The sequence below is a fragment of the Oculina patagonica genome, chromosome 3, assembly GCF_052425735.1.
Source record: "Oculina patagonica isolate OP01 chromosome 3, crgOcupat, whole genome shotgun sequence".
NCBI lineage: Eukaryota > Metazoa > Cnidaria > Anthozoa > Scleractinia > Oculinidae > Oculina > Oculina patagonica.
This window is the reverse complement of record NC_135760.1, coordinates 17,386,693-17,399,014: the sequence shown is the minus strand read 5'-3', so window position 1 is coordinate 17,399,014 and position 12,322 is coordinate 17,386,693. Positions and strand designations below refer to the sequence as shown.

At 39.4% G+C, this 12,322-nt stretch overlaps 1 protein-coding gene and 1 pseudogene across 2 annotated transcripts; one reads left to right on the top strand and one right to left on the bottom strand.

Annotated features, from left to right (window-relative positions):
* The first annotated feature begins 16 nt into the window (after nucleotides 1-16).
* On the top strand, nucleotides 17-2,074 carry LOC144645331 (uncharacterized; annotated as a pseudogene).
* A 3,232-nt stretch (nucleotides 2,075-5,306) lies between these two features.
* On the bottom strand, nucleotides 5,307-11,841 carry LOC144645472 (uncharacterized). Of its 2 annotated transcripts, XM_078505059.1 has the most exons (4): nucleotides 11,480-11,841; nucleotides 10,152-10,187; nucleotides 8,912-9,114; nucleotides 5,307-6,116 (listed from the first exon to the last, which is right to left on the bottom strand). In XM_078505059.1, exons 1-4 carry the CDS (start codon nucleotides 11,581-11,583, stop codon nucleotides 5,956-5,958), a joined length of 504 nt encoding a protein of 167 aa, XP_078361185.1. In that variant the 5' UTR covers nucleotides 11,584-11,841; the 3' UTR covers nucleotides 5,307-5,955. The 2 variants fall into 2 exon arrangements, with proteins under 2 accessions (XP_078361185.1, XP_078361186.1); XM_078505060.1 differs by lacking the exon at nucleotides 10,152-10,187.
* Between the last annotated feature and the right edge of the window lie 481 nt (nucleotides 11,842-12,322).

Genomic DNA, 12,322 nt, shown 5'->3' with positions numbered 1-12,322 from the left:
CGCGGGTATAGAACTTGATACCTGTAAAATGGAAGCACGTCTTCCGCAAGAAAAGCTTGACAAGTGTAAAATTTTATTGCGAGACTTCCTGCGTCGTAAAAAAGTTTCGCTTAGGGAAATGCAATCGCTAATAGGACTATTAAACTTTACATGCTCCGTGGTTCTCCCGGGGCGAACTTTTCTTAGACGTATGATAAATGTCACAGTAGGCGTTCGTCGCCCAACCCACTTCATACGCTTGAAACGTGACGTTAAAGCTGACCTTCAAATGTGGTTACAATTTCTCGATCACTATAACGGTAAATCATTTTTTTTAGATTTCATTTGGTTTTCATCAGATGTGTTGCATTTGTACACGGACTCGTCCGGTTCATTAGGCTATGGTGCCATTTTTGGGCATAAGTGGTTTTACGGCGAATGGCCGAGCAACTGGAAATCTAAGAACATTATAATTCTAGAGATGTTTCCGATCGTACTTAGCGTGGGAATATGGGCAGACAAACTCGCTAATAGATGTGTCATGTTTCATACTGACAATAAGGCACTCGCGGAGGTCATCAATAAGAAGACCACAAAAGAGAAAGCGCTGTTGGTTCTTGTTCGCGCCTTAGTTCTTTTTTGCTTACAGCACAATATTCTGTTTAAAGCCGTTCACCTGCCTGGCCTTTTTAATATCAAAGCTGATGCCTTGTCGCGGTTGCAGGTAGACAAATTCAAGTCCCTCGACAACGAAGCGGAACTCGAACCTACAGCAGTGCCTCCTCATCTGTTACCAGAGAGCTAGGGGATATAACTAAAAAATTGTTAGAAGCCAGTCTTAGTTCCGCCTCGGCAAAAGTTTACAAAAGGCCGTGGAGTTTATTCACTAGTTGGGCTTCTCAATGCCTAGGTAACTCTGAATTTTTGCTGCCTGTTCAACCAGCTGTTTTAGCTCTCTTTATCTCACATCTCTATTCACATAAGTATGCTTCATCATCCGTGACAACTTATGTCTCCGCAATAGGTTACGTTCATAAGTTAGCTGGGGTTAATGACCCAACTGAGACAGCGATAATTATTCAACTTCTCAAGGGTTATAGGAAATTGGCTCCGGTAAGAGACGTTCGCTTACCGATCACTTTGCCAATATTACGCCAAGTAGTACAATCATTTGAATTCACTACATCATCAGCGTATCAGAAACGTATGTTATCAGCTTTATGTTCTCTAGCATTTTTTGCCTTTTTACGAATAGGTGAGCTGACCACCTCTACTGGTCATCATAACAATCTCATTATGCTTTCTCAGTTAGATCGCCTCTTAGATTGGCAGGGCAAAGTACAGGCCCTACAGCTTTCGCTTTGTCAATATAAACATAGCAATCCAGGCCAACCGTTTGTTATTTATATTTACCCGGAGAGCATTTGTTGTCCCGTTCAACTTATCTTAGATTATATTTCTTTAAGAGGTTACACTCAAGGTCCTTTATTTTGTTGGCCGGATGGGAGGCCAATTTCTCGAGCATTTTTTATTGAGCAACTCAATGCTGCGCTCAAGTTTAACAATCTAGACGCCTCATTGTACAAGGCTCATAGTTTTCGTATAGGTGCGGCTAGCTGGGCGGCCGCTAAAGGGTTCTCGGACTCTCAGATTCGATTGTTAGGGCGCTGGAAATCAAATGCTTTTCTTAGGTACATACGAACTCCTAGTCTCGCTACTCAATCATCATAATTGGGACTTTCAAAACCGTGACTATGCAAGCAGGCGCTGTGTAGTCACGTCTAGTGTAGTGCACCAACAGTCTTCGGGTGGGGGTTGGCCGCTGGATCAGCGTCCTGTGGCCTTTTTCGTGGCCCTCACCTTTGCTAGAGCTGAAACATTTACTTTATATTTGTTTTCATTAGGGAATTTAAGATACATTACTAAAGATTGTCATCTAGTTACAAGTAATTATTTGTTAATGAAATTTTAATTAAAAGCGGCCATGACACATGGCCAAATAATTATCCCATCAGGTTGTCGTTTTAATTTTGCGCTCTATCAAACATAGCTCGACTGTTGGTGAAATCAATCGAATAGTAGTTTAATTCAAATAGCCTTCACACTACAGATCATGTTCCCTTGAGATCCATTTTGCATTTCTACCCATAGAGCCTCAAAGTCATGTGTTGTTTTTGTGAGTTCAGGACTAGTTGTAAATAACTGAATGATCTGCCTTGATACAAAAACCAACTCCTCCAGCATTTGAAAGACTGGGTTGGAAAGTAAATAAATAACCTGGTATTTAAACATTGGGCAAACAATTTTGGTCAACTTTTAGCTTAATCCCAGGAAGGCAAATATATTAACTCAGACAACATTTGCTGCAAATTATCGAAGTTGGCTGACAAGTTGTTGATATGTTTCTGCTCCTTGAAACAATAGAAACAGAGAAAGGGCGAATCAAACTTAAAGCCACAATATGAAAGTTTTTCCTTTATTCCTATTTTGATTCCATGCCTCGATGTAATACAGAACTCTTGTGATATGCCAGCCACATTTGCCTTGTCCCGCCATACCATTTTGATCAGTTATTATCGAAAGCGTAACATTTGAATCATTCATTCTTTGTGAATTCCTAACCTTTCCGAGAACGATGAACTTTTTACCTATATTATACTCTTTAACGCTATTTACAAACCCTGAATAAGTTGACTATTCGCCCGTGTGAACTTCTGAAAGATTGGTCCTTACTGTAATAGCCGGTTTCTAGCACTCAAAACGACAGCAAATCCATAGATTCCGACAGGAGGCAAGCATTCTGGATCGTATGTTTTATCCGGAATTATTACAGGATCCATTCCAACACAAGAAATCTTATCAGAGTAGGTTCCTTCACGTGGGGATCGAGGTTGTTCACATAATCCGAGAGGGAATATACCGCCATGATGGAAAAGCGGAACACCAATATGGCGTCTCAAATTTCCCGCGAAAAATGTGACGTCACGTAAAAACGCTCTATAGAGTGTTTACTAATAAGATTTTGGCGGAATTTTGGCTTTGAGAAGGGAAAGTATAATTCGATTATTTGCAGTTGTTGACAAGTCGGTGTTGTGATTTCGTCCAAATGGAAAGGGGTAGTTCTTCGTAGCAATTAAAAGCCCCAGACTGATTTTTGAGTCTAATGCTTGCGTGCGCTTTGCGCATGCGCATTAGACTCTTTGTTATATGAAAAAAGCTGTTAGCAATCCCAAGGGAATGGTTCGGGATCGATAATCGTTCGCTGTAATGTAGAAAACAATGATCAGCTGCAAGAACGGACTCCGTACGGACACGCACGATTAGTTTCAATTAAAAACAGCCAATCAGCGACACGTGTTCCCACGCATAATTAAAAGTTCTTTCTCAAGTCACGATTATTCAACACTTGAACAGGACGAAATAATTTTCCAGTTAAGACATTTGTAAGCTTTTTGTGAAAATAAATCTTCGTTTTCAGTTCAGTTAAGCACTTGTGTTTTCGTCTTGCTTAAAAAGCAAGACGTCTTTGAGAAAAAATATTTCGACGGCGACTCGCGTTTATTTACACAATGCGACCAAATGTTTATTTTGTTTTAAAAAATAGAAAACTTTACCTCGTATTTTGTATTTAAGTCATTCGAATTTTGACCAATTTTTTCTTTACAGTGCAAACAAAAACCTTCAAAAATAAAAGATGTACATGGATAAATGTAAATCAAGTTACGCGACTAAATCAAAATGCGTTTGTTTGGCCGCTTTGCAGTATTACACTGTCCCGGCCTCTGCCATACACTGAAATCGAATTTCATGCTTTTACGACTCTCAGAGATCTTAAGTTCTTCTTACAGCTAGAAAAATCATAAAATGGTTACATTGATATGGAAGTGATGATTCGCGAAATTTGTACATCATGATAAACAGTCTTCGCTCCTGTGTATGGTAGCTCGATAATAATTGCCTAGTTTCCAGCGTTCAAAAGGTCATCATTATATTGACGTGAGCATTTACACCCGTTTTTAGGAAAATCTGTCACTAAGTGCTTACAGTACAATGGAGTAACAGTCACTATTTCAAGTGCTTTTATTGCAAAATCTGTTTCAAGAGTCATCATCAAAATGGTGAAAAATCTGAAAGAAAACGATGTGAAGTTCTTCAACCCTTGATGTAATGAACATGCTTTTTGTAAATCGTCACGCAATCTTGTCCAAATGTTTAATCGTTTCTGCTTTTACGGACAATACGGAAGAAGTAACATCAACTCCTGTTCATACTTTAAATTTTGTGAAGCATATAACATTTATGACTGTTTCGTTTTCATCCATAATCATCCACGATGCCCCTAGCTTGCTATAAGCATTTTAAATTAAACTCCCGAACACAAACCTCTAACCAATTTTAACCGGCTTACGAAAACCGCGCAATCTGTATCACTATGCCATACGGCATTAGACTCATGTCACCCTTGGTGACCTATTTTTATACCATTAAAAATAACATCATTTCCACTTATTAAAACCCAAGTTTTAAGTGATTCTGAGTTATACCGCATAGGAAAAGTGTTCTTTGAAAAAATGCTCCAAAATGTGATTTTTAAGCAATCAAATTTTTGTGATTTTAAAACAGGGTCTAAATATTCAAATTAACCTTTACAAATCCTGTTCTTAGACTCGAATCATTTGTAAATGCCTCCTTTACAAATACACAAAGTCTGCTTTATTTTGCGCTTGTGAGCAGCATCGTTCTTATGCTCTTACTCGTGGTATGAAATTCGACCATTTCATGGCTGTCGGCTCGACTGTCGGCGCTCGTGACAGTTTTTAATTTTTTTCTGCAAAACAAAGATAGCTCTTAAAAAAATCATACCACGTTGATCGACTCACCATAAGGTACCTCTAAAAAAAATAGAGGGTAGGCTTGTTTAAAATTTTGTACCACCTCTCACTCGGTCACGGAAAAAATTTGCTCTTAAAATGAATCTCTTTCTTCTATCCTAAAAATGCACGATATCAGCCCTTTACCGTACCCAAATTCGCAAGTAGCCAATCAGAAGCGCGATCTACTGTCCTGATATCCTACGATATCAAGTCACTGACCTGATGCCACCATATCACGGTCACTTTGAAGTAAAGTAGTGTTACTGTAGAATGAATTGAAAAGAGGTTTTACCGATAAAACAGAACTTCGTAATTTTTAAATTTAGCGGTGTTTAGCGGTCGTAAAAAGAGAAAAACTTTCCCGCCAAAACTAAACTTGAGCACGCTCGACAATAGCGCGATGTTTGCCGACGAGTACTGTGAGACATTCAGACTGAAAAAAATGTAGTCGGGATTTCCAAATTTTTCGCTTAATTTTGATTTTGAAAATTTAGAGAATGAAACTCTTAACAAACGAGTGGAAAAAAGGCAGAAGAAGAACTTATTTGAAGTGTTAAAGACCAGGTCAACACAATTTGCAGTTCGTACCTTGCAAGCATGGCCGGCTTCAACAGAGCGATAAATAAAACCGGATTTTTGGTTGAATTTGGGTACGGTAAATACCTAATCGTACCTTTTTGGTACGCTTCGGCTGCATATCAATCTCGTTTGAACTCGCCATGGGTATTTTGGCTCGACCAAACTCACCTGATATGCCGCCGAAGCGTAACAAAAAGGTACGATTAGGTATAATTATGGTCCTTGCGTGGTCCTTTCTTTTTTCTACCGATTTTTGTCTTTTTTTTATTTGATTTAGATGCGTTAAACTTGCTTGAAAGTGAACCTTGTCCTGAGCCTGTTCTCTAGGTAATTTTGTCTGCAATGGATCACATCTTTGATGTTTTTAATTTATTTCTGACGCCTTCATTGTTCGTCATCCTACAGACTCTCTCTGACAATAGTGTTTTAAGCCTGATAAGATAGAATTCACGATTTTGCTAAAACAAGTTCACATCTGTTGTCCTTTAGTTGTGTTTAAGTTCTCTGTTTGGACTCAGATCCCCTAACACCAGAAGCAGTCATCATTCTCTGAATCGTAACAATTTTCCTGCATTTTGCCCAGTAGATAACAAATTGCACAGACACATACCACGATCCCTGCTGCGAGAACAAGAACTCCCAAAATCAAATAACCCAACAGAAGGAAAAGAACACACCAAACACCTGAAAAACACAACACATTATTCTTTACAGTATTACATTGCCTTCCTATCACTCTTTTAAGATTGACTGTATTATACTTTAATACGGTCAGCTCAAACGAATTAAGACCCACAGCAAAGAAACCATAGTGTGTGATCATTATAGAGCTTTCTTTATACAGTCCGACCTCTACTAAGCGGCCCCCCTTGGGACTTTGAAAAGTGGCCGCTTAATAGAGGTACAATATAAATTGGATAGGAATGGCAGTAAACATGATTTTATTCACTCTTTATAGCAAAATGCTTTTAAAAAGTGAACATATATGAAGATAAATCCAAAATTCTTTGTAACAAAACATCAAGTGCATTTCCAGCCCATGCATAGTTCTAGCTCTAACACAGAGGGCACGTAGTTGAAATGTACAGTGTATTTTTTCGCAATTCGGGTTGATAATGTACAGAAAAATGAGCAAATCATCTTTGATAAGTTTCTTAGGCTTTTTTGCATCAACAGTCAGTAGGTGAAAAAATTTAGCTCAAGATATTTCACCATTTTGCTTGGAAAGATAATTTGCTGGCCGCTTAAGGTCATTGCCCTAAAATAAAACTGAACACAATTTTTTAACCAAACTTCGCCTACTGGTTTATTAGTTTAAAGGAAGTTAAATTTTGAAATAAAAAAGGGGGTCACCAGATTCGTTTAGGAGCAGGAAGACCATGTATATTCCATATAATTCCTTTATAATTCCTCTGCGAGTACTGGCAAAGTACACTTTTTTAGCGATAATTTATTTTTCAAACACATGAATTGATCTGTTTTCATTTTACAGAAAGAATTGGATCGCTACACCAAAAATATAAGAAAAAATTGATAGGTCACCAGGCTTGTTTAGGAGAAAGTGACAATTAACTTCTCTCGCGGACTAAGCCGTATAGAAAAAATCCGCCATTTTGTTGATGTTCGCGCGCGCGCGCGCTAATTACGCGTAAAATTCTGCGCAGTAAGGATGCGCAATGCAATACAGGGCAATGACCTTAATGGAGGTTAAAAACCACATTAATAATACACTTGCGGCAGCAAAAAGGTGGCCGCGGCCGAATAAAGGTATCAAATACAGCAGTTTACTGACAAATAAATCGGGACTTTGGAAAGTGGCCGCTTAATAGAGGTCGGACTGTATTAACGATTGCGTGTGTAGTAGCTAATCAACCGTTTCCCCCTAACATTGGATGTTCATTATGACTGTCTAACTTGACACAGCTTCTCTTTGAGAATTTGCAGAGAACTTGACAAGTATCTGTATATTTGCACACAATTAAATAACCCTCGAATACAGGACAGTGGAAACAAGTGGAACATTCATTGGTTTCAACGTGACGTCATCAAAATTCAAACTTGCAAACCCAGAATGGCAAGACCTCTGAGATTTTATCCTTCACTGGCTATTAGACGTCCTTAATATATATCTTTTTGAGGCCGGTTTTTAGCCCGATAGCATTCGCCGTCTTTAAGATATAGCAGTTTGAATTTCGGAGTTTCACGCCACGCGAGATCAAAGATGGCCGCCAGAAGGCTGTCACGTTTTCTTTAAAAGATGCCTCATCCTGTAATTTGGAATTCAACAATCTGGACAGTTGAGATTTTTGCCAAAAGTGTTTATGTGAATTTTTACTTGTTCATGAGGGTGATCTGACCATTTTTTGAAGCAAAATTTAATGCCAGATGTTTTCCTTGATTTTCGGCCACCATGTTGGAGCCCAAACAGTTGTGCTCCAACATGGCGTTTCCATACTATGCTCTCTAAATTTGCGTGAAACATTTTGACGGATATCTCTCTAGTACAGAATAACGTACAGACCTGAGACTTGGACAAGTTGTTTATATTGTAGTTTTTTACCACCTGTAATATTCTTGATCTTTTTTTACTCGATAGTGTTGGATTTATTTTTTCGAGGCGTGACAGTGGCGTGACAGTGACTGACCACCAATTTAATTGAAAATCGATAACTAGTCGTAGAAACATGTATTAAACGAGCACCTGTTTAATATTCATAAAAGAAATCTGAGCATAGGGACACCACCACCATATTACTTGCGTGCGGTGGCGGTCAGCAAGACTTGCGGACCTAAACTGAGAGGTTTGCCTGATGGAAATCAGTTTTTTTATCTGGAAGAAGGGTTATTTTGGATACACTTGCTCTTTTTTGTTTTTTGATTAAAAATCCGAAACTCTTTTTGTGCTCTTTTTGTGTTTTGTGATCTACCACGAATACTACAGGGGAAAATAAAAGCACTAGGCCGTTAGAAGCTATCCAGTCAACGCGTTTATGAAAATTATGGGCCTAATGACTGAAACTAAATAGCTTTATGCCGTCGATTGCATCTACCTGTGAACGCACGCACTAAGAACATGTTTTCAAACGACGTCAAACGTCAGCGTTGCAGGTGTCAAACTTTGAAGTTTAGCAGACCGTAACGACAACTTTCGCGCCGAAAGTTCAACACATCCCGGTTTCGAAATGGCGGAAGGATTAGATATAGAGACTTCTTCTGAGAAACTGATGCTGATCTGTGTCGATATGCATACACACATTCACTTGAATCATTTCTAGTGTAAAGTTTCGCCCGTACTCAGTGTTTATGGTGAGTATATTGAGTGCAAAAGTTCGAGTTACAGTCTAATAAACTTCAACGTTTGACACCTGAAACGCAGACGTTTGACGTCATTTGAAAACATGTTTTTAGCGCGTGCGTTCACAGGTAGATGCAATCGACGGTATTTAATTAATCGAAGAGACATAAGGAATAGTTTTTACCTTTTCCTTTCAACTCGTACCAATCGGAGTTTATATCATACAAACAACAAAAGTCCTCGAGGCAGTTTGAACAGCTTTTCTTACGTACATCGCCCACATCATTTTTAACGTGTTGGGGAGGCTGAGGGATAGTTGGAGCGGTTACTTGTGGTTGAGCAGGCCAAGCCTCCGGCCTCCTTGGCGGGGTAGGCTGAGGAAGGGCGCTGAAAATCGTAGAATTTAAATACGTTGTAATACATTGTCTCAAATTATAATTTCTTTTTTATTGATTCTGGCTGTTACACAAAGGAATGGGACACATCAAAGTTTCTTCTCCAAAAGGCATCGGATCAACAATTAACTAATTAACTAGTGGTAACCACAGGTTAGAAAGTGCGGGCCTTGACGTACTTAGAAAAGGTACTGGTAGGCAGTGCCGATAATTATAAATAAACGACTAAACAAGGAGGACTGAAATGATCAAATGGACAATAGACAATTATTCTGAGGAACGCGTCACGCAAGGATTTTTCGCACGCGGTGCAGTGTGAATTTAGATGTGATTTTTCTCAGTCGGTAAACTCGCTATGTTGTCAGTGTTATAACGAATTTCTCGACAATAACCGTTGTTGGAATCATTCGCTTTACCGTGGTTTATCTGTGATACAATCACAGCAAATGTTCTCAAAAGCAACACATAACGCCTTCAATGTCACCTAATGTGACAAGCTGTTTTTAAAATATCGCTCTTGGAGAACAGATTTTTCTCTTCCGGTGTTACGACAAACTGTCGTGATTGACACATTTTCGCATTCCGATCGTGCTTAGTGGAAGAACAAAAATTTTCAACTTCCGGTTCGGTCCTGGTTTATAAACGTGGCGCGCACGCGTATAACGCAATCCGCTGGTCACTGTCAAGATTAGGGTTGCGGGCCTCTCTTGGGCCCGCAATAATCAACAGCAATCATTTACTGTTACAATTCGATACAATAATTGCAATATATATTAGACTTCAGTCAACTCTCTCTTAAACGGACACCGCCGGGACCGGCTCCAGCTGTCCGTTTTAGGGAGCTGTCCGTCTTAAAGGGAGTTTAGTTACAGTATAATGACTAAAAAACGGCAGAGACGGGACCAACACCAGGTGTCCGTCTTATTGACTGTATACTTTCACGAAGCAATGACGCAATTTCGTTTATTATGTTCTAGATGCTAAGCGAGCGCTTTTAACTTGTCGATGATACATAACATAAAGACCTACCTCGCCTCTACGGTAGTAAATTGAAGTGCAGCAACACTAAAAAGAAAAATAGAAAGAAAGACATTGTTTTGTTAAAAGTACAACTGCATGCTACGATGCTGCTACCTAGCTATCTACTTACCTACTTTTAAGTAGGTAAGGGTTGGTAGGTGGGTAGGTAGGTAGGTAGGTAGGTAGGTAGGTAGGTAGGTAGGTAGGTAGGTAGGTAGGTAGGTAGGTAGGTAGGTAGGTAGGTAGGTGGGTAGGTAGGTGGGTAGGTAGGTAGGTAGGTAGGTAGGTAGGTAGGTAGGTAGGTAGGTAGGTAGGTAGGTAGGTAGGTTGCCGCTGGGTAGGTTGGTAGGTGGTTTAGGGAATTAAAATTACCCACCTACTAACCCTACTTGTGTGTTACAGTTACCGGCATTACTATTTGATAAAGGCAAAAGGATATCGTAAACAAAAACAGAGGTGAAATCGTGGAATGACGGGAGTTTTATGAACATGTTGAAGTGAATGAATGGATTATGAAACGAGGACGAAACCCATTAGCATGTGACCGCCGACTAACGTTTGTCTGATGGTCAAAAACCCGACCAGGCAGGCGAAGTTTTGTGTCAAATGCCCCACTTAATACGTAGCTAACCTCAAGTCAAATGGCTGGGGTATGCCCGGGAGGGATGGGCGGTTTTGGAATTGACTGAAACATTAGTACTTTTAAATATATTTAAAAGTATGCATCTTGATTTTCTTTATGTGAATCTTTCTAAAGTTTGATTGTCACGCGACATTTCAGCATGATAGCTCAGAGAAGGATAACCTGCGTTGCAGCGAGCCGAACGTGTCACAAAATCCTCGGGTTAAGTTCGTCTGCAACGCAGGCTTAGAGAAGGGATTTGAAAGTCAAGTTTCATGCCTGTATCTGTCACGATGCGGCGGTACAAACTCTATGAATTCCTCAGTTATTCGCAGAGACCAGGGATTTATGTGTTTAAAGGATAGATAGATGATTTAAAATGTATGTTATGTCGTGAAAGGACAAGAAAACATCACAAATACTTTTGTTCTATCTGTAAGCTCATATGCAAAGCGTCAATTAGGAAAAGCTATTTCCATGTAACATGAACTACTTCCGCCTTTCGCCGAATCCGACATAATAAATTCATAGAATTACATACCAAATTCGTTCTGTAAACATCTTAACTTTTAAAAGCCGCCGAAGTATATACCTTTATATATAGGAAACACATTTGTGCCGCAAGTTTTAATTACAAAGAATCAATTGAGATGTTGTAATCATTACAACATAAAAAGAGCAACACAACGTGAAGTGACGGTAAAACCAGACTAACCCTTCATCAGTTGCAGCTATAAATGTCTTGCTCGTCATTTCAACTCCTTCTTCCACTACACGCTGTTCTCGGACGAACATCACGCCTTCTTGTCCGCTGCTCATTTTAAGTTTCCAGTTAGATCTATTGGCCTTGCCTTTTTTATGTTTAAATTTTACTACCAATCAGTTGCACGGGCTTCTCACGAATGACTTGCATAAGTTGTCACGCATCAGATGGGTCCCGGATTGCGACGCGTTTCTTAGCAACGGTTCTTAAAAAAACGCGGGCTAAGTCGTGCAATTATAGCAGCCAGTGCGTTGCACAAATGGCAACAAGTAAAGGCTTAGGCCCTGTCCACATTAATCCGGATAAATTTGAAAACGACACGCTTCGTCGCACGCACGTTGCAATGCATGCACAGAGCTGTTGTGTTTATCTAAGTGAACCTTTTGTCTTGACAGAGATCACATGACTATTTGAGGTCAGCGTTTTCAAAATGGCTACGTTTTCGCCGTCCACACTAGTGCGTTTTCAAATTTCTCCACTTAAAAAATCTCCGTTTTTGGCGACCGAAAACGCCGGTTCAGTGTGGACGGTTGGCCTATCCGGAGAAAAAAAGAAGCGTTTTCAAATTTACCAGCGATAGTGTAGACAGGGCCTTAGAAGCATTTACAGAAATCTGAAATGTTAATAACGATTGCTTTATTAAAAGTCTCTGCATAAAAAAAGTGCAGTACAACAACCAAGTGGGCCATTTTACACACTACTACAAATTTAATTTCATAATTACCTGCCAAAGCTTGTTAAAAATAATAACAATACCAAAATAACTTGTATTGTAAAATTTCTGTGGCGCTTTAC

Excerpts from the sequence above, each read along its gene's own strand:
- LOC144645472 (XM_078505059.1), bottom strand. The coding sequence starts at position 11,583 with ATGAGCAGCGGACAAGAAGGCGTGATGTTCGTCCGAGAACAGCGTGTA. Across the intron at positions 9,115-10,151 it reads TTTACTACCGTAGAGGCGAG|CGCCCTTCCTCAGCCTACCC; the intron begins GTAGGTCTTTAT and ends TACGATTTTCAG. Across the intron at positions 6,117-8,911 it reads GTACGAGTTGAAAGGAAAAG|GTGTTTGGTGTGTTCTTTTC; the intron begins GTAAAAACTATT and ends TGTGTTTTTCAG.